The sequence below is a fragment of the Lepus europaeus genome, chromosome 5, assembly GCF_033115175.1.
Source record: "Lepus europaeus isolate LE1 chromosome 5, mLepTim1.pri, whole genome shotgun sequence".
NCBI classification, from domain to species: domain Eukaryota; kingdom Metazoa; phylum Chordata; class Mammalia; order Lagomorpha; family Leporidae; genus Lepus; species Lepus europaeus.
The window spans coordinates 83,060,095-83,082,995 of NC_084831.1; the positions used below are offsets into that span (position 1 = coordinate 83,060,095).

The following is a 22,901-nucleotide window of genomic DNA, read 5'->3' on the forward strand; positions in this document are numbered from 1 at the left end:
ACAAGACTGCATAGTTCTTGGTAGCTTCAAGGAATGGCCAATGTTTATGTTGCAGTGTGTTTTCTGTCCTTTTGCACCTAAGGACAGCCCTTCGATGAGATCAGGGTGACTGGGGCAGAAACTGGGACAAGAGGAGCCGAGAAAAAGGGCATTTATGAGTCACGGGTGACAGCAACATGCTCCACTGAAGGTTGCCAAACAGGGAGAGGATCTAATTTTGGTGGGGAATACATGAATATATAAAAAAAAAAAAAAAACAGTATTGGCTTGGGTGTTGGTTTCTTTGTAATATGGTCTAGGTTAACAGCACCAACGAGCAGACCCTTAGGTAAGTGACTTCATTTTGCTAAGTCTCAGGGGTGCAAGAATCTGTTCAAGATAGGCAGCAATATCAGTGTCTAATCTGGAGACATAGTTGTCCTTTTCAGCCATGAAAAGGGTTTCATGGATGTGAAAATGTATTTATTCTCTCCTCTATACATTGTATAACTTGCAAAGGTCATTACAAACTATTGCTTGACAAATGCTCAGCTGAATTAGCTGGTACCTTCTGAAATTCCATTCAAGTCTAGACACAGAACTGAGCAGCTCTAGATGCTACCTGATGTGTGACATCCAGTGAAGTAAGCTTCATAGAAAAGAAAAAAGAACAGACATTAAAATTTATCTGCTTTTCTTCTGAAAATATGATGTAATACAACTGGAAAAGTCCTTACATAAGTAAAGAGCTATGAGGACAAAATAGATGCTGTGCCGCGTTTCTGTAACTTACAAAACATTTTACTGAAGATAAATAAAACAAAGACAAACAATAACAACAAAAACAAAAAGATAAAATAAAATGTACTTTAATTCTAATGTTAAAGCAATTCTTAGTTTCCTTAGAGAAATTTAGAAAGTTTTCCTATACATTTTAAGCTACTAAGAAAAATAAGGCAAATTAATACTGAGTTTTGGTGTTTGAAATGTCTTGTGATTACAATTTTGAAAAAGACACATAATCTATAATTTTAAGGGGGAAAATCAGTGGTTTTTACATACAACTACAAAGTTAAGATTATTTAATATTGATACTATAGGCAAACATCAAATTAGATTAGCTTCACCAGACCTTCTAGCACTTTATACAGCAGTCTATACACCACTTATTTACCAGATCTTAAGAATAATAAACATGGAAGACAAATTTATTAGGTACTAAATAAATTGGCTCCAATTATCAAGTGGTCTATTAATGTTATGCCCTTTTTGAAGGCAAACAAAAAGAAAAGAATTCTTTAGCCTTTAAGCTTACAACACCATCTTCATGTTGTAGTTCCTTTCACCTTCCACAAGATATCCATCTCATGAGATATCACGTGCTTTCAGCCTGCAGTGTCTCTGTACGGGTGACCAATGGCACAGTTGACAAATCACATCAGGGGTCCTGGAACAGTGCTCTCCACCAGGAGAACTCCACACGACTCCCACAATGTCACTGGTGCTTCCTGCTGATGGCTTCCAGCACATGCCCACAAACAGGAGTGAGGTCCAACAGAGCCTAAGATTTGGATCAAGTTCTATTGGACTGAGTCTATGTGGGTAACACCTTTTCCATAACGAAAATGCCCTGACAGAAATGTGGAAGATTAGACAGGTGGCACTGGGATGCAAGGGAAAGCTGCTCCTTATGTAACCCAGTATCACCCCTAATTGAAGGCAGCGATAAAATCACCTTGTTGTATAATTTATAATCTCTTCAAGGAAGTTATCATCATTTGAATTATTGAGATACATGTTTCATCAGTTACCAGCACCATAACCTTAAAACTTTCTATAAAATTATTTAATTGTTGACTTCTAAACATATACAGTTTCTTGTTCCTTTATCTCTTTGGTGAAAAGAAAGCTCCAATGTTCATTTTTGGGTGAGGTACAATAACGCTGACAGATCTGGAAGTCTTGTGCCACTTCAGTATCTGCTGTGCAAGCCTTCTTTGTTCAGCTTGGAGTTTTGCATTCAGCATTGCAGCCTCCTCCTAAAAAGTGATGAAGAAAAACTGTAAGACTTAGCAAAAAGTGAAGGCCACCTTGTTTCTGATGGCCTACATCACTCCTTCCCCTTCTTTATTCATACCACTAGACAAGCCTCGACTATCTCCCATTCACGTACTTCGAACCCACTCCTGCAATTATCCAACCTCCTTCTCTTTCTCTACCTCCAGAAATATCATCTCTCAATCCATGACATGCTAAATCCTTAGCATTCCCATTCCAAGATTCTCTTTTTCTTTACACTGCACAGTTTACTTGGACAAACAGTCACTTCGTGACGTGAAATCTCACCCACATACAAGAGAATGGCGGCTCTATTTCTAAGAGAAGATGCTCTGGGTGACATGCAGGATCATTTGAGGTCTGTGCCTTAAATGAGGGAATTTGTTCGAGGTCACCACAGTTTTGGAGGCAGAAGTAGATAAAAAGACTGAGATTAAAAAAAAAAAAAAACAACAACAACAACATAGGTTGCCTGCCTTATCCTTCAAGAAAGAGGTGAAATAAAAAATATCTTAAAGTAGTCCCTGAGAAACTGAGGGAAGAGTTAGCATGCTGTTTGTCTTAAGAGGGTGCTGGCATAAGAATCTCAAACTAGGTTTGCAAAAGTAGAAGGACTGCAAATCCTACTCAATGGGTTGACAATTCTGATACTTTTCGAGGCTATGGGACATTGACATTTAGTTATCTCCTTTGGATTCATTTACCTCATTTAAAAAGTGGGGACACAAAAGTTCTGTTTCACAGTGAATAGATATCATGAGAGAACATGTGTAATTGCTTGGTACACTGCTGGCTAAATAAGATCCACTGTGTACTGAGTGATGAAAACCTGCAGGAATAGATGAGAACAACCTCTGCAAGTTAAAGGTTCAGAACCAGGGGCCGTCAAGACAGAGACGTGGTGATGGGCATTAATTTAATAAGTTATTTGTAGTCAAAGCAAAAGATTATCCAGGGAAATGGCAATGACTAATTACTGTGAGCTGAAAACACCATTGTTTTAAAAGCTTATTATGTTCACTCTGTGTCTAAAAGCATTTTGAACACAAACATTAACTAACTTCATTATCAAAATATCCCAGTAAGTATGACCACTATATCCTTCTTACACATGAAGAAAACAAGACAAAGAGGAAATCCATAATATGATTAGCTCTATATGATAGCAATTCAAAAAGCCTGTGGAGAGGGAATTATAAGATTAGATTATTTGGTGCCAGAAATTTTGAAATCTATGTATACAAGGAGTCTTCAAAAAGTTTATGGAAAATGTATAGTATTAAGAAATGCATGACTTCTGGGACTGGCGCTATGGCTCACTTGGATAATCCTCCGCCTGTGGTGCCGACATCCCATATGGGCACCAGGTGCTAGTCCTGGATGCTCCTCTTCCTGTCCAGCTCTCTGCTGTGGCCCAGGAGGGCAGTGGAGGATGGCCCCAGTGCTTGGGCCCCTGCACCCGCGTGGGAGACCTGGAGGAAGCATCTGGCTCCTGGCTTCGGATCGACGTAGCTCCGGTCGTGGTGGCCATTTGGGGGGTGAACCAATGGAGGGAAGACCTTTCTCTCTGTCTTTCTTTCTCACTGCTAACTCTATCTGTCAAATTACAAAAAAAAAAAAAAAAAAAAAAAAAAAAAAGTTTGTAGAAAATTGAATTAAAAGATAAGCTTATAAAAAAATACCTGACTTCCTAAACAATTTTGCACCAAAATAAACTTATCTTTTCATTCCTTTTTCCCATAAACTATTTAAAGTCCACTGATATTGAGTAGGAGGTGAGGCTTGGATGTATACCCAGCAGAGTGGCTCCAGAATCCTGGTTCTAAGCCTCCATATTTGATCCCCTGACCCTCTTCCCAATGGTTGATCATCACAGTGTGGGGAGAGATGGTGAAACCCCGAGATGAAATGACTGATGAGTACCTGGAGCCGGCGCTCCTTGGCCCTCCGCTGCTCTTCCAACATCCGTGCTCTGTTCATCTCCATTTGCCGCACCTCTTCCTGGTGGCGCCTCTCCCGCTCCTCCATCAGCCGCTGGTTCTCCCGTTGAACGGCCTCCAACCTTTCTGCTTCAGCCCTTGCCGCCTCCGCTTGCCTGCGTGCCTCTGAGGAGAGAGTGGAGAAGGTCAGACCCCTCCAGGATGAACGTGCCCCTTCCCTCTGCCTCCCACATCTCCCTGTTCATAGTCCGACTTCTTTGGGAAAGTCCCCAGGGCCTGTTTCTCCATCCCAGGAAACCAGAATGCACTCCTCATGCCACGCTCAGATGTGGCCTGAGAGGCTAAGAAGCATCTTTGCCAACCCACTGTAGTGTAATGATCCCAACAAGCCAGGCCAAGTTCAAATGTAGACTTTTCTGTTCATCTTGCATTGTTCCCATCCCTTCTCACCTTTCATCTTCTTCTCTCTGGCTGTGAGAGCCTGGTCTGTCTGCAGAATTGTAGCGCTCACAGACTCCTTGGACTTTAAATACTTCTGCAGAACTTCCTCAGCCTAGGAGGCCAACAACATGCAGTCAGTCATAGGGAATGGCAACTGCCAATGCTATAAATGTCTCTGTTTCTCTGTCCTCTCAACTCTCTTCCTCCTAGGAGGTGCTCAACCTGTGCCTGCTGGAACTGTCCACCAACCTGCTCCTGCCACAAGGTGGACATAACCCCCAACAGGCCCCTTAGAGCACTCAAGGCCACCATATGCAAAGGATTTGTTCACAGGTAGGAAAATACAGCTTCTTGGGTGTTTGGAAAACTGTTATGGATTCTGGGGAAAGATGCTCTTTCTCCCTCCTGAGACTGAGGGCACTAAGGAATAATTAAGTTGGACCTGGCACTGTCAATGCTGTTGCCATGGGGCTAAGTCTGCCTGACAGTGAAGCCAATAGTCAGGAAAAGGGAATAAGTAGTAGGGGTTGGAAACAAAAACAATAGAAATTGATGACAATGTTTAAATTCTAAATCATATCTACATTTGAAGCAAAATTAAAACCTTTTTATGAGCTTATATAAGCCAATGAATTACTGATTTTTCTAAAATTAGTTCAATTATTGGGATTCTGTCCTGGGTAGCCAAAAATACCCCTTTGTGGCCATCAATGCTGATGGCTGAGCAGAGGTCTGATGACTATGGTAATGGTTCCATGCAGTTCCAGGGATATCATTCAAGCATAAATTTGGCTTTAGGAACACCAGTACCAGGCACGTATTTTCCTATGCATGTTCATTTAATGAAAGAGTAACCTCTGGCAGAGGCAAAAACCTCATCTGTACTTACAGTGGTGTCTTTCCTCCTGTCCTCAATGTTTTTTAAACAGATGCCCCCATGCATTTTCTATAATTAATAAATCAAATCAGGGATACCTGTATCCCTTTCCTGGGCTTCTGATAGTACTTTGCCTTCAGCTCTTCTGTCTTCTGAAGGTAGAGATTGTGACCTCCTGGTTTTGAATAAGTCCCCTGCTTCACTGCTTCTTCTAGGGGACCAAAAATATCCTGAAGCAGAGCTGAGCAAAGATCCGATGAGGCTTCCAAGTTCCGTTTACAAAAGGCATCACGCTTTGCATCTAGTTGTGTCTTTAAATGGGGAAAAAAAAAAAAAAAAAACAAGGGAAGATGTTAGCATTTCTTCAGTTTTTCCAAAAAGAATTTACAGTTTTTTCTAGAAGTACAGAGGAATGCAAGCAAACTATCCATCCCATGAAACCTAGAAAAGTTCCAATGATGATATTCTGTAAAAAAAATAGCATTTACTTTATTTTAAGATTTATTTATTTACTTGAACGTCAGAGTTACACAGAGAGAGAAGAGGCAGAGAGAGAGAGAGAGGTCTTCCATCTGCTGGTTCACTCCCCAGATGGCTGCAATGGCCAGAGCTGTGCTGATCCAAAGCCAGGAGCCAGGAGCTTCCTCTGGGTCTTGCACGCGGGTGCAGGGGCCCAAGGACTTGGGCCAACTTCTACTGCTATCCCAGGCCATAGCAGAGAGCTGGATCGGAAGAGGAGCAGCCAGGACTCGAACTGATGACAATATGGGATGCCAGGCACTTCAGGCCAGGACATTACCCAGCTGTGCCACAGCGCTGGCCCTAGCATTTATTTTTGAGTTTGAAATTTCCTGAAACCCCACTCTCTTGTTAGCTTTCCTTTAGAGGTGTTCTTCAGACAATAGACATCTAGTCTCAGGCTGTCATTCTAAATGAAACCCCATGATTTATGATATTTCTAGTTTCAATGTTTCACTGGACCTTGGATTTCCATAAGAAAGTGAATAGGCCGGCGGCACAGCTCACTAGGCTAATCCTCCACCTGCGGCGCCGGCACCCCAGGTTCTAGTCCTGGTCAGGGCGCCGGATTCTGTCCCAGTTGCTCCTCTTCCAGTCTAGCTCTCTGCTGTGGCCCAGGAGTGCAGTGGAGGATGGCCCAAGTGCTTGGGCCCTGCACCCACATGGGAGACCAAGAGAAGCACCTGGCTCCTGGCTTCGGATCAGCACGGTACGCCAGCCGCAGTGGCCATTGCGGGGTGAACCAATGGAAAAGGAAGACCTTTCTCCCTGTCTCTCTCTCACTGTTCACTCTGCCTGTCAAAAAAAAAAAAAAAAAAAAAAAAAAAAAACAAGAAAGTGGAATAGAATAGTTGGCTGGAATTATATTAATTTACTCTATTAAAATTGGACATATTATTACACAAGATGCAACTGACAATGCTGTATGATAGACTAAAAATAAGGAAATGTTAGTACTTTGTAAATGCAATTCTTTGTAGTCATAAAATTAATTCAAATTTAGTCCATGGATATAACATGTTAAAGATGTGAAAATAAGAATAGGAATACTTGACCACAAATCCATCCTTGAACCAAACCTGTATCCATCTCTGACCAAAGGTTGCTCCACCTGACTCCAAAGCATTCAGGAAGAAAGAATATCCCCAACCCAACTGTTAAGACCCCCTACTGCCTGTTTAGGGACTTTCCCAGTGCATGCACATGCCAAGAACTGCCCAGTACTACTCTTGGAGAAGTAGTCCTGAGCAACACCACCTCCCTGAGTGTGTCATGTGCCAAACAAGCAACTGCACCTGTGCAGAACGTGGAGCTGGATGCAAACTGAAGTGCCCTGTACTGAGCAAGATTCTCCAGAGACCAAGAGGGCATGGTTATGCCTCCCCAACATGATAACAATGCTACTCACCTCTCATTTGCAGAGGCAATCAGTAGAACCTGTCTCCACCACGTTGTCTCCACTGTGCTCGGGCATAAACCCCTCCCTAGCCCACCATAAAAATCTGTCTGGGTAAAACATTCAAGTATAAATTTGGTGCTAGGAACACTCACTTTACAAGTGAGTCAAGAACCTTGAATTATTATCGAAAGCTTCAGAATCTACAGGGCCTAGAGTATTACCTGCTTGTTTTCAGAGTAAAATTGATATCATGGAACCATAGGTAAATATCATTTTCAGTCTAGTAGGAATTGATTATCTTAATTAAGACCTATTTTACCATTCATTCCAATGCTTTGCCTTGGTTTGGAACTTAACAACCATGAAGTAGAACAACAACAAAAATAATCACCTCTAATTCCTTCTGGAACTTTTGGTCCATGTCCTTGAAGGAGTCCTTCATGAAGATTTCGATGGCTTCTCTCTGGAAAGCACTGTGCAGGTCCAGCAGCTCCTGGAGGGTTTCTGTGGGCAGCTGCACCTTCTGGCTCATCTGCTGGTCGTAGTGGGCAATGGCCTTTTGTACTGCAGCTGCGTTCTCTACCTGGGCCAAGGTAAGGACTGAGTTCTCAATACAGGGAAGATCCCCACTGTTGATGGCATTGACATAGGTCAGCACCAGGGTCTCTAGACCTTCACAGGGAGAAAATATACCTGCATTATTTCCAGAGAAAGGGACCATGGTGTGTGTGTGTGTGTGTGTGTATAAATTTTACATTTATTTGTCAGAAAATTTTACTTTTCTCATCAATATTCAAGTGGCCAAAATAAGTTCCAACAGGAAATTGTGTAATCAAAAGTACAGGTCTTTTTTTACCTTGAGAAAACAAATAATGTTCAAATAAGGACATGGGAGAAATCTCAAGATCTACAGAATGGTCCACATTTCATTCTCCTCCCATGAAAAAATAGGGAGATAATTATATAACAGCCATCCATATTCATTTCATTAGAATGCCATAGGCCTTGTGTCTTTAATCTTCGTACTCTTTTCCTCTTCCTCAGTTTTTCAGTCTCTTTAGGATACATTTTTGTCTCTCACTTTAATGTGTGTTAACTGGTATAAAGGTTTAGCATCCACTGATAAAGTGTGAAGATAGGCCGGCGCCGCAGCTCAATAGGCTAATCCTCTGCCTGCGGCACCGGCACACCAGGTTCTAGTCCTGTTCGGGGTGCTGGATTCTGTCCCAGTTGCTTCTCTTCCAGTCCAGCTTTCTGCTATGGCCCAGAAAGGCAGTGGAGGATGGGCCCTGCACTCTCATGGGAGACCAGGAGAAGCACCTGGCTCCTGGCTTCGGATCAGCGCGGTGCACCGTCCGCAACCGCCATTGTGGGGTGAACCAATGGAAAAGGAAGACCTTTCTCTCTCTCTCTCTCTCTCTCTCTCTCTCTCTCACTGTCCACTCTGTCTGTCCAAAAAAAAAAATCTGTAAAGTGAGCATTTTATACCCACTTTTCCTTATTGATAATTAGAGCTTTCCTGTTTTTTTTTCTTATCATTTGCAGAATTGTGTTTGCACTCAACTTCACTCTATAATTTAACAATAATTTACAGAATTCTGAGACATAGATTTCTTAGGAAAAATTTGATCAAGAAATCTGTTTAGATTTCTTTGCAGTTAAAGACATTTGGGGTGTTTGTTCAATGTTTGTGTCAATCACCTTTCATCTCTACAGAAAGTATGTATCTCTTGTTCATCACAGCAAAGGCAATGATGCATAATAAGAACCAATATATTTGTTGAACAAGTACTGCCAACCCATGTTTGTTAGTGTAGTTAAACAGTGGGTCATTTCTGGGTAAAACATTTTTAACTTGTTCTATCTTCAACTTATATTCCTGTTTTATGTAACTTTGGAGGCATTAACAAAAACTAAACCTCTAGAAATATGTTTCATATCCATTAAAACTTAATGAATTTAGTATATTTGGTTTTCATGGTAGTAATTGCTTATGCAATTGTCAATGCTGGAACTATGAAAGAATCTTGTAAGTGTCCCTTACTCTTGGGGCTGAATGAAGGAAAAATCCCTAAAGTACTCACGAGGTCCATTAACCTTGATACCTCCCGGAAGAGTTTTGATCATGGAATGGCTAAAGATGTAGGAACAAAATTCTTGCACTTGTTGCACAAATTCACATTCCAGCTCATCATCATGCAGTATCTCAAGTTGGGCAAGTTTCTTCTGATTGGTGGGTAAGTCAAAAATAAAGCATTTCCTTGTTGGGAAGAACTTCTTTATACACTTACGAGGAAAATTGTAAGCCTGAGTTCTTTGATCAGTTCCTGGGGAAGGAAAAATAGGACTTGTTTAGTACAGAATTTACTTTCATTTTGATCTAAATAGCTGAAATAAATGCCTTTTCATCTGATGTTACTTAAAGATAGAAACCTGCCTCACTCCCAACTGACTTTGAGTCTTGCTGGGAGGGTTGACAAAGGTCTAGGCCCTCCTGAAGGACTGTGAGGTGCTCCCATCCTCTCAACATATCACAGACTCTGGGAATCAAACTGCCAAGGGGGAGCACCTATGGACAACTGGCTGTAGGAACATCTCTGCTCTCTCCATGGATGGACAGGTTAGTGGGGCTGAGTGGATCCTCTGCTCCCTGTGACTGTGGGAGCTTTGTGTGCTGTGACTGTGGGAATTCTGTGACTGCATGATAGGCTGTGAGGTGTCACTGGGTTTCTGGGTAGTCACTGTCTCTGACGTCAGAGCCTCAGTGCTCCCTGACAGCATGGGTTGGGTCACTGCAGAGGGTTCTATGCTCACAATGAAGATCGCACAAATCCTTTGTTCAGTTCATGCACCAGTGTGGATGGAGGTTTTACCCACTGTGGGCTTACTCTGATCAATGATCACCTGGGAAAAGAGATGAGGTTGTGATGACACTGACAGGTGTGATCATACCATTTCTCCTGTTGACATTAGAGGAGATCTATCATGCCCAACTTGGGTGTCACCCTGGATTCTTGCCTTACCCTGGAACACTGACCACAGCTCCCTGGCCACACCTAACACATGCCTCTGGATAGTTATTGAAGATCAAACATTCCACTAAGCCATAGAGGCATAGTGCAAACATAAAATCCCTCAGAGGAGAAAACCAACAATTATCTCCACAAATATCTGAAAACAAATGCAGAACTTCAAGAAATAAGAATAAGTAAGACAACCTAACTCCCCCAAAGGAACACAACAACACTTCAATATTTGAATGTGAAAGGAAGAGATTGATGAAATGCCTGAAAAGGAATTAAAAAGAGTGATCATAGGATTACTCAGACACAATGAGAAGCAAATTCATGAATTAAAGAAATTTATACATGACATGGATGAAACATTTTCCCATCAGATAGAGACTTTGAAGAGAAATCACATTGAAATATAAGAAATGAAGAATTCAATATGTCAATTAAATAATACAGGGGAAAGCCTTAATAACAGAATTGATGAGGCAGAAGAAAGAATATCCAGATAGAAGACAAATCTTTATAAACATCTCAGACCAAAAGAAGCAGGAGCAGGAGCAGGAGCAGGAGAAGGAGAAGAAGGAGAAGGAGAAATCAGAAACATTAAAAACTATGTTAAAGATTTATAGGAAAGTATCAAAAGCCCCAACACATGGGTCTTAGGAGTTCCTGAAGGTGTGGAAACAGCAAATAGGTTGGATTAGAAGGCATATTCAGTGAGATAATAACAGAAAACTTCCCTAATTTGGAGATAGAAAGGGACATCCAAGTTCAGAAAACATAAGGAACTCCTCATAGATATGAACAGAAAAGATCTTCACCATAACACATTTTAGTCAAACTTTCAACAGTAAAACATTAAGAAAAGATTCTAAAATGTGCACGAGAGAAATGCAGGATTACTTTCAAATGTCCTCCAATTGAACTCACAGCTGATTTTTCATCAGAAACCCTACAATTTGGAAAGAATGGAGAGACATAATCCAAGTCTTAAAATAAAAATACAATCAACCAAGAATACCATACTATGCAGAGATCTCATCTATAAATGAAACTGAAATAAAGCCATTCCATAACAAACAGAAGTTGAAAGAGTTTTTCATCACTTGTCCAGTCTTACAAATGATGCTACATGATGTGAAACACACAGAAACACATAATCATCATTATGAATGAATGTGAGGATAGAAAATCTCCTAGAAAAAGTACCAAAGAAATCCAAAGCAGACAATAGGAATATTTATGGAAAAATGGCATGGCCAGATTGTTACTTATCAATAGTAATTTTAAATGTAAATGGCTTAAATTCTCCAATAAAAAGATATAGACTGGCTGAACTGGTTAAAAAACAAGACCCATCTACTTGCTGCCTGCAAAACACTTCACCAACAAAGACACCCACAGACTGAAAGTGAAAGGTTGGAAAAAGATATTCCATGCTAAGGGAAAGCAGAAATGAGCAGGTGTAGCCATCCTAATATCAGATAAAATAGACTTTAACACAAAAAACTCTGAAAGGAGACAAAGAAAATAATTATATAATGATTAAGGAGTCAGTTCAACAGGAAGATGTGACTGTAATAAATGTATATGCATCCAATCCAGGATGCCTGGCAGTTTAAAATAAATGTTAATAGATCTAAAGAGAGACATAGAATCCAATACAATAGTAACAGGGGACAGTACCCCCACTTTCATCAGTAGACAGATCAACTAGACAGAAAATCAACAAAGAAACAACAGAGCTATCTACACTATGGACCAAATTTACCTTACTATTATCTACAGCACATTGTATCCCACAGTTGAAGAATACACATTGTTTTCTTTAGTGCATGAAATTTTCTCCAGGATGTACTATATTCTAGAACATAAAGCAAGTGTCAGCAGATTCAAAATGATTGAAATGATTCCATGTATCTTTACTGACCACAGTGGAATGAAGCTGGAAATGAGAAACTTAAGAATCTCTAGAGAATATGCAAACGCAAGGAGACTGATCAACACACTCCTGAATGAACAGTTGGTCATAGAAGAAATCAAAAGGGAAATAAAAAAATTCCTGGAAACAAAAGAATATGACAATGCAACATATCAAAATGTATGAGATACAGCAAAAACAGTGTTAAAAGAAAAGTTTGTGACAATTAGTGCCTACATCAAGAAATTGGAATGGTATCAAATAAATGTGCTATCACTGCATCTCAAAGACCTAGAAAACAACAAGCCAAAACCAAAATTAGTAGAAAGAAATAATTGAAATTAGAGAATAAACAAAAAAATTAGCAAAATTAAGAGCTGTTTTTTAAAAAAATAAATAAAATGGATACACTATTGGCCCAACTAACCAAAAAAAAATGAGGAAGAAGATCTAAATTAGTAAAATCAGAGATGAAAAAGGAGATGTAACAGATACCACAGAAATAAAAAGAATCATGAGGAATTACTGCAAACAGCCTTTTGCCAAAAAATTGAAATTCTAGAAGAAATGGATACATTCCTGGACACATGTGGCCACTAACACTGAGTCATGAAGACTTAGAAAACCTATACAGACCAATAACCATGATGAAAATCAAATCAGTAATACAGACTCTCCCAGCAAAGAAAAGCCCAGGACTGGATGGTTTCACTGCCGAATTCTACCAGACATTTAAAGAACTAATTCCAATTCTCCTCAAGCTGTTTAAAAGAATTGAAAGAGAGAGAATCCCCAAGCTTCTTCTATGAGGCCTGCACCACCTTAATTCCAAAACCAGAAAAAGATACAATAAAGACAATGAACTATAGACTAATATTACTGATGAACCTAGATGTAAAAATCCTCAAGAATATACTAGCTAACTGAATCTAAAAATACATTAGAAAGATCACTCATGCAGACTAAGTGGGATTCATCCCTGGTGTGCATCACGTTAACAAATTGAAAAATAAAACCACATGATTATTTCAATAGATACAGAGAAAGCATTCGATAAAATACAACATTCTTTCATAATAAAAGGTTTAAGCAAATTGGGTTAGAAGGAACATTTCCTAATATAATCAAGGCAATTTATGACAAACTCTCAGCCAGCATCATATTGAATGAGAAACATTTCCACTAAGATCTGGGACTAGACAAGGATGCCCACTTTCACAACTGCTATTCAATATACTCCTGGAAGTTTTAGCCAGAGTCATTACAAAAAGAAAACAAAGGAATACAAATTGGGGAGGAAGAAGTCAGATTATCCTTATTTGCAGATGACATGGTTCTATATACAGGAGAACCAAAAGACACCTCTAAGAAACTATCAGAACATATATGAGAATTTGGTAAAGTACCAGATATAAAATTAACACAGAGAAATCAATAGCTTTTGTATACAGAGACAATGCAAACTGCTGAGAAAGAACTTGTAAGATCAGTCTCCTTCAGAATAACTACAAAAAATTCTAAATAGCTTAGTATAAATTTAATCAAGGAGACCAAAGACCTCTGTGAAGAAAAACACAAAACTTTAAAGAAAGAAATAGAAGACACCAAAAATGAAAAATCTTCCATGTTCGTGGTTTGGAAGAATGAATATCATCAAAATGTGCATACTATCAAAAGCAGTGTACAGATTCAATGTGACCCCATTCAAAATACCAATGACATTCTTCTCATATATAGGGAAAATGATGCTAAAATTCATATGAAAGTACAAGAGACTCTGAATAGTGAAAGCAATCTTAAACAACAAAAACAAAGCTGGAGGCATAACAATGCCAGATTTCATTACATACCACAGGGCAGTTATAATGAACACATCCTGATACTGGCACACAAATAGACATGTAGACCAGTGGAACAAAACAGAAACTCCAGAATTCGCTACATGGATCTACAACCAGCTTATCTTTGACAAAGAGCTATAATCAATCCCTGAAGCAAGGACATTCTCTTCAACAAATGGCGCTGGAAAAACTAGATCTCCACATGCATAAGTATGAAACAAGACCCCCTACCTTACATCTTATACAAAAAATCAACTAAAATAGATCAAGGATATAAGTCTATTACCTTCTATCATCAGCTTACTAGAGAAGAACATTGGGGAAACTCTGCAAGATATTGGCATAGGCAAAGACTTCTTGGGAAAGACTCAGAAGCATAGGCAATCAAAACAAAAGATAGACAAATGGGATTACATCAAGCTAGGAAGCTTCGGTACTTGAAAGGAAACAGTCAAAAAAATAAAGAGGCAACCAACAGAATGGGAGAAAATATTTGCAAACTATGTAACTGAAAAAGGATTAATATCCATAACCTAAAATGAGTTCCTGAAACTCAAAAATAATACAAAAAAGCAATCCAAATAAGAAATGGGCAAAGGACTTAAACAGGCATTTTTCAAAAAAGGAAGTTCGAATGGCCAATAGAAACTTGAAAAAATGCTCAGGATCACTAGCCATGGGAGAAATGCAAACAGAAACCACAAGGAGGTTTCATCTCATCCCAGTTTGAAGGATTCTCAAAGAAAGAAAGAAAGAAAGAAAGAAAGAAAAGAAAAGAAAAGAAAAGAAAAAAAAAAGAAAGAAAGAAAGAAAGAAAGAAAGAAAGAAAGAAAGAAAGAAAGAAAGAAAGAAAGAAAGTCAACAAACAATAAATTCTGGTGAGGTTGTGGGGGGAAATGTACCATAATCACTGTTGATAGGAATGTGAACTAGTCATCCACTGTGGAAGACAGTATGGAGATACCTCAGAAAGCAGAAAATAGATGTGCCATATGGCCCAGCAATCACACTCTTGGGGATTTACTCAAAGGTAATAAAACCAACATATGAAATAGTTATGTATAACCCCATGTTTATTGCAGCTCAATTCACAATGGCTAAGATATGGAATCAATCCAGATATTATCCATCTACTGATGACTGGATAAAAAAATTATAAATACACACACTCACACACACACAGAGCAAGAGAGAGAGAGAGAGAGAGAGGGATAGAGAGAGAATGGAATATTACTCATCCATAAAAAAGAATGAAATCCTGTCTTTTGCAATAAAATGGATGCAATTAGAAACCACTGTACTTAGTGAAAGAACCTATTTCCCAAAAGACAAAAACCATTTGTTTTTCTCTATCTGTGGTAACAGAGTATCAAAAAATATAATGTATATAAATGAAATTAACATTTTGAGATTTGATGGTTTTTAAAGCCTCATCTCTACTGTTTAGGAACAGCGGTCTTTTTTTTTCTTCTTACTATTTGTTGACTTCTTTGTTTAGGATAGGGTTAATCTTATGAGTATAAAATAGGCTGAGAGTAGATCATTGTAAATATTAAAGGAAGGAATAGGAAAGGCAGGAGGAGGGAGAGTGGGAGCATGGATGGGAGGGAGGTAGGTTGGGAAGTATTACTATGATCCTTAATCTGTATATATGAAATGCATGAAATTTGTTTCCCTAAGAAAAACTTAAAAATAAAAAAAATCCAAAGAACCAAAAACATAAATACACAAACTTAATGAAGGAAAAGAAAAAAAGAAAAGAAATTTGTTCTAAGTTCAGGGGAGTAATATAGTTTGAAAATCTGCTAATTCATTCTAATTTAATAATATTCATTACTTATTTTATAAAATAAATATTAAAAAACTATATATTTAACCACTGTTCTAATGAGATAATTTCTTAGTTTAATTTAATTTTCTATTTCCAAAACTGAAGTCTTAATCACCTTCTTTCAGCTTCAGTGAGTTTTCCAGGTATTCATCTGCTGTGATGAGCTGCCCGTCTGTTTCTAGGCATAGGTAGAAATCTCTCAGAGTCCACACCAGGTCTGGAAAGAAGCTCACCAGGTCAGCAGTGTCTTCAACCTCATTTAGGTCAGGTGACGTTCTGACCCTTAGCAGATCTGTCAGTTCTGTTACATGGCTGACACACAACTAAGGAAAACTGATGGTAACAGGACTGCACCTGAGCCCCTTTCAGTCGTCTGTATCCCCAGACTTTGACTTTGATTTTGGCTCTTATACAGTTCCCTCACATTATTACTTTTATTTGTATTTTCAAAGTTTCTCATTTTTATTTTTGTGACTCATAAGCTCTGACAGAGAGCTGGTGAATCGAGAAGTTCTCTGGCTTTAGTTCCATTATGAACCACAAAAGGATACTTCAGCAGGTCGATAGCCCCCTGGTCAATTTTGTTCATGGTGTTGTATACAAAGACACTACTCAGTAGGATCGCCAATGCAAAGATCTGGGTATCATTCTTGTTGTCAACCTAGACATGAGAACAAATTCAAATCATGTTTTAATGACATTCCCAGTTGAGCAGTCATTAAAAGCAAATTCCTGACCTACAAAAGTTAAACAAGACAAATAATAATGAGTGATACATGAACTTTGAAAATTTATTATTTGCATAAAAAATTTTACACTGATATATATGTTGTTGACATTGTATACAAATCAAGGTAGCTTTTTCTCAGTTAAATATTTGTTACATTTGCCTGAGTGTACCTGGAAAAAGCTCATGTATCTACTGTTTAAATAATGTATTGAATAAGACAAAAAAGAAAATAAAAGATGTGAGGAGATTATAAGAGCCAGAGACTTGATTTGAACACATGTTTATCTGACCAAGAACCCACCATTAACCAGTATTCTCTGTAGAGTCAGGGGTCCAGTACTGGTTTCATTTTTCATGATCTTTATGCATCTGAGTTAACTGCCTAGCTCAATATCAGTGCCATCCTCTCAATACTTTTAGCTCAAAAGTATATGATTTTTTAGCTGAAAGGTATATTTTATCACTTCAAGCTTCCAAATTATATTAAAAATGGAAATGAAAGAAGGAGTATAGTCTGGAGAAGAAGTGAGTGTCTTACACAGCAGTTAAGCCACCACTTGGGATGCCCACACCCCATACCAGAGTGTCTGGGTTTGAGTTATGACTATACTCCCAATTCCAGCTTCCTGCTATGTGTAACCATGAAGGTAACAGTTGATGGCTCAAGTAGATGGGTCCTTGCTACCCACATTGGAGTCCTAGATTGAGTTATCAGCTCCTGTCTTCAGCCTTGTCCAGACCTGGCTGTTGTGGGCATTTAAGGAGTGCACTAACAGTTCGGGGATCTCTGTCTACTTTTAAATTTTTTAAAGGGTATAACCAAGAAAAAATATTAATTTAGGAAAAAACTAAATCCTCTCTGTATAAAGAATGTTCAGAAATGAGAGATAAATTTAAAAGGAATACTGCAGCCATACCTTCTCTACATCACCCAGACCTTCTGTGTCAAGCAGAACTAGGGTGTGCTCGGGCTTCTCAGGATGAGGCACACACCACATCCAGATGCCCTTAGTGTGAGACTGCACGGTGGATCCAACTGAGAAGCCTGCAGAGAAGTGGAGATGTTGTAAGAGAGGAGGGGCTCTGGAAAGAGGAGAATTGTCTTGATCACTGAAAGAGGATTTAGGGAAAGTAATATGAGGAGACAGCAAAAAGCATAACCAGTATGGATCTGAATTAAAATAGAAGAATGGGAAAATAACAACAAATATCACAGGTAAGTAATTTGTTATTTAAAATAATAGCATGATACTAAAATTTTAATAGCTTATAATTATATGAATGGAAATTACTTCACTAATATCTCACTCTTTATACGGGGAACACAATGATGCTTTTTCCAAAGAAATGCTAGGGGCAAATAAATAAACACAGTGTGAGGCTTCAGGACAGACAGCTGCCCTTTGTCTCCCAGGAGATAAAAAGACCAGTGCCTTCCACACATTGGCTTTCAGTGCCCCTCCCCCTCCCCACCTTTCTCCCTTCTCTTCCCCAGGCTGAGTGGTGACAGTGTGGGTGGACAGAGGAGCCCCTCAGAGCTCAGCTGTTGCCACTCACCCTTCTTCTTCCCAGCCAGCTTGTTCATGAGGTAGGACTTGCCCGTGCGGTAGAGGCCCACGATAGCCACCACCACCACAGGCTGTGTAATGGCAGACAGGATCTGCACGGCCTCCTCATTAACCATGAACTGCTCATTGGTGTTCTCAATGAGGCACAGGGGTTCTGCCATGAGGCTCTCCGAGGCCATGTCCAGGACGTTACTTTGTCTGCAAGGGAAGAGATGAGCTGGGCCGGAATATCTAGTGTTTAAACCGAGAAAATCATTTTGTCTACTGAATCTGGGCATATGCTCCTCCCCAGCATGGCCTGTTGCTGAAGAATTTTCTAAAAGCTAAAAATAGTTTAGCAAATGTGGGTTGCAGTAGAACACTACATCCTTCATACTCTTGACCACGTTATTGGCTCCTAGCTATTTGGTAGACACAGGGAAATCCCCATTCTGAGTCTAACCTGTTACTGGTTTGAATATAATACATATTCCAATAGGATTTGGCTTCCTCATGCTTCTTTGCTTTTACCTCCTTGAATACCTAGTTTGGGTCTTCATCACCATTATTTGGGTTTTTTTTTTTTATTATTTCATAAATGTGAATTTACAAAGTGCAACTTTTGTATTGTTTTTGCTTCATCACCTTTATTTGTTAAATAACACCTGTTGCTTTTACTCCATATCAGCTTACTTTTCTCTTAGTTCTATGTCCAGACAAACTATATTACATTAAGTAATGCCATAGTATCATCTAACAAACCAGTTTTGTTTTGTTTTTGTTTTTGTTTTACTTCATAGAGCTGGGCTGTTTAAAGAATTTTTACATATTTATCAGTGTACTTGGTTAAACCCAAGCTTCAAAGCATAATCACATTATGATTGGCTAAGTGACTGAAAAATTTGTTTGTTAACTTCTGGGCATCAATTCCTGTAACCTAAAAAATCTGTAGTAAAATGTTATGAAGCTGTATGAGACACAAGCAGATACTTGTATTTCTGCCCTGCTTTGTCATAAAGAACAGGCCTCTTCCATTTTAGAAGTGATTATTTAGAGCCAGCATTGTGGCACAGTGGATTAAACCATTGCTTATAACCCTGGCATCCCATTTGGGAGCCAGTTTGAGACCTAGCTGCTCCACTGCCAATGCAGCTCCCTGTTAATGACCTGGGAAAGCAGCAGAAGATGGCCCAAATGTTTGGGCCCCACACCTACATGGGAGACCCAGAAGTTCCCAGCTTCTGGTTTCGGTCTAGCCCAGGCCTAGCAGTTGTGGCTATTTGGGGAGTGAATCGGTAGATGGAAGATCTCCCTTTCTCTGTAACTCTGCCTTTCAAATAATTAAAAAATAAATAAATCCCCCAAAACACCAGACGTAATTATTTACTAGAGAAATTAAAACTCATTACCTGCTAGACTTCATTATTCAGTGAAATTTTACCATAAGAAGTCTAGACTTCCCATGACTTTATTAGCAGACTATACAACTTGTTTTTGTTTTGTGTTTACAATCATAAAGACCATTGTCTTCCTCTCCTCTTAGCCAGTGCCATAGAAATCATCCTTATGACAGAATGAGTGAAACAGAAACTGCTTGGGAGCAGACAATAGGAGATTCATTGCAAATGGCATTGCACCAGGCATGGGAGTCAAGGAATGCAAGCCTGTCGAAAGGGCAATTCCTCAATGAATTTAGAGACTCAAAAGCCAAGACGCTGTTCTTTCTAATCCACTTCCAATGTAATACTGGCGTCTTATATTTGTAGAATTCTAGTTGCCTGACGCATTTAGCTGGATTCACTCATTTTTAGATTAGAAGATGGCAGGAAACTTACAGTGATGATCTTCAATAATTATCTGGAAAAACAGAAACACATAAGCCAAATTTATAAGCAGATATTGGGGCCTTACAAACTCTTGTTCTTTGGGTTGATGTCACTCATGGAGGAGAGAACTAGCTTGTCTTAAGTTTTCAGACTTATGAATAACATTAGTACTATGTATATATGCTAATAACAGTGTCACCATAGGTTGTCCCCCAAGTGTTATCTGGGTAGCATCTTTAATGCTTATAAAAGAACCAAATCTCTAAAACATCTTCAAAGATGCACAATATTCAATCCACATATGATGGCTGCTCTACCCTTAAAGCTCAACCAGTGATGTCGCTCCAGCATGCATTCTCCCTGTCCCTACTACAGCCCCATAACCTTTTGTAAATAAAAACAATGCAAGAACAATTGAAAACACATGTGAAAAAATATACATTTTTGACTGTATAGTAGTAATTTAGATTTAATTTCCAATCTCAACCCAGCAACTCAGCTCTATCACGTATCACTCACCTCTCCAAGACTGTTTCATAAAAATTGAGATAAATACTTATTTACAGTAGTATAACTGCTATCTTAGAAACAACAGTTATCTAAAGGAGAGAATAAAAGTACAAAATGGAAAGTACCTAGAAATGTAAAGAGAAAATGCATAGACATGCTGGCAATGATGTTTCTAAAAGTAAACATCTCAGATTTCTGGCAACCCAGTTTAGATTTTATGCAGAAACAAAAGTTTTTTTCTTTTCTTTTGCCTTGTTTTGTGCTATTTTTGAATTGAATTTAGAACAAATGGAAAATGTTCTTATAAAGGAAGTACATGGAAGCCAAACAAGTAGAAGATATATGAAGTTTGTGCCATAGAAAGAAATTCAAGGGAGAAGAGATCCAAGAGGTAACCAAAACTGCCTAATAGAAGTGAGGGGTCCCATCAGGAAAACTTTGAGTTGAAAGATTCTTGCAGTGAGAGTGTTTGGCCCAAATATTATGCTGCAGGTTGGGACACCTGCATTCCATATTTTGTATAGCACCACTGCTCCAGATTTCAGCTTCCTCCTAATGCAGACCCTGGGAAGGAGCAATTGATGACTCAAGTACTTGGGTCCATGCAACCTGTCAGGGAGAACTGAACTGAGTTCCAGGCTCTTAGCTTCAGCCTGGTCCAGCTAGCTCCGTGATTGGGAGCATTCATTGAGTGAACTACTGGATGGGAGATCTCTCTGGGTCTTTTGTCTCTGTCTCTGTCTCTCAGACTTTCTGATAAATAAAAATACATAATTTTTTAAAATACTCGTAATAGTAGAGGCAACAAAGTAGTAGACACAGAATAAAACACAGTGGTAGTTAAGTAACTATTGCCAAGAAACAAAAACTAATTAGGGCTATTTCTTTTTTTTTCCTTCTTTTTTTTTCTCTTTTTTGACAGGCAGAGTGGACAGTGAGAGAGAGAGACAAAGAGAAAGGTCTTCCTTTGCCGTTGGTTCACCCTCCAATGGCCACCACGGCCGGGGTGCTGCGGCCGGCGCACCGCGCTGATCCGAAGGCAGAAGCCAGGTGCTTCTCCTGGTCTCTCATGGGGTGCAGGGCCCACGCATTTGGGCCATCCTCGACTGCACTCCCAGGCCACAACAGATAGCTGGCCTGGAAGAGGGGCAACCAGGACAGAACCAGCGCCCCAACTGGGATAGAACCCGGTGTGCTGGCGCCACAAGGCGGAGGATTAGCCTAGTGAGCCACGGCGCCGGCCAGGGCTATTTCTAAAGGAAGAAATCCAACTTCAAAACACATGATTATGACTCAGAATACATGGCTGTTTTCATGGAACCTCTTAGTCATTTACAATGGATTTCAACTTTTTTCTTTCCTTTACTTCCTGGGAACACGGAGATCCTGCATATTAGCAAGCTATTTACATTGCATCTCATTCATTGCTCTCTCCAGAAAACAACTAGCATTTCTCTTCAGGCTTTAAGACTGCAGTTTGTACCAGCTTGATGGTATGTGATCAAAGACAAAAAGTAACGTAAGTAGCAATCAGAATCCCCAAGAAGTCAGAAGAGCCAAATGAAGAAAAACAGTCTCAAGGGATTTCAAATTCAAACTAAATGGAATCTTGCATGTCTCTTTCCACCTTTGCCCAGTCTTACCTTAACTGTAGCAATAAAATCAACAGAAAGCAGAGAGCTTTCAGTGAAGGCAAGAAAGCTGCTTTGATGAGGACTTGGTAAGAAGCTGCTTCAACAAGAACTGGTAAATCTAACTCTTGTACCCTAGTTTAGAGATCCTGATTTCTAATATAACTTCATCATTACCCAACTCTGGGAAGTTCCATCCTCTTCCCAGCAACATCAGCAGACAGTTTAACTGTGAAGCAGTGAAACTGAAAGCAGGAACGGGTTTTGGGAAATTCCCTGCAGGAAACTGCAACAGGGCAAACCCAGATGCACCGGATATGTTCTGGGTGTTGCCAAATGACAGGCTGAGGTTATTTGGTCTGATTTCCCAGAAATTCCATATTGTGACTGAACTTTGAGACCCTTGGCAATGTTTCCAAGTATATGACATTCTTACATAGCTTGAAATATGGTGGTATTTATCTCCAGTTTAAAATCAAGAAAGGAGGAAATCTCATAAAATTTTGGGGGTCTAATTTTCTGATATGTTCAGTGCACTTAGGGTCAAGTTTATTGCTTTTCTAGTAGGCTCTGTAGCTGAGAATTTTACTCACATGAAAGGGTGTATGTTTGGCATTTAATAAATGAATGATAACAAGGATACTATTAGGGCCAGTGTTGTGGCACAGCAGGTTTAGCTGCCTCCTGCAATGCCAGTGTCCTGTATGGACATTTGTTCGAGTTCTGACTTCTGATCCTGCCCTTGGGAAAAACAACGAGGTGCCTGGGAAAGCAATGAAGATTGCCCAAGCATTTGCCACCTGTATGGGAGACCCAGCTTGAGATCCAGGCTCTTGG

At 39.4% G+C, this 22,901-nt stretch overlaps 1 protein-coding gene across 5 annotated transcripts; it reads right to left on the reverse strand.

Moving 5' to 3' along the window:
* Positions 1-923: 923 nt before the first annotated feature.
* LOC133759929 (guanylate-binding protein 5-like) lies at positions 924-22,288 on the reverse strand. 5 transcript variants are annotated; one of them, XM_062191692.1, is made up of 13 exons: positions 22,077-22,288; positions 19,933-19,954; positions 18,108-18,316; positions 17,468-17,595; positions 16,372-16,481; positions 15,936-16,132; positions 9,298-9,540; positions 7,605-7,885; positions 5,394-5,606; positions 4,428-4,530; positions 3,961-4,142; positions 3,358-3,633; positions 924-2,018 (listed from the first exon to the last, which is right to left on the reverse strand). In XM_062191692.1, the coding sequence occupies exons 3-13, from the start codon at positions 18,295-18,297 to the stop codon at positions 1,866-1,868; spliced, it is 2,076 nt and encodes a 691-aa protein (XP_062047676.1). In that variant the 5' UTR covers positions 18,298-18,316; positions 19,933-19,954; positions 22,077-22,288; the 3' UTR covers positions 924-1,865. The 5 variants fall into 5 exon arrangements, with proteins under 5 accessions (XP_062047676.1, XP_062047677.1, XP_062047679.1 ...); XM_062191693.1 differs by lacking the exon at positions 19,933-19,954; XM_062191695.1 differs by lacking the exon at positions 18,108-18,316.
* Positions 22,289-22,901: the final 613 nt, after the last annotated feature.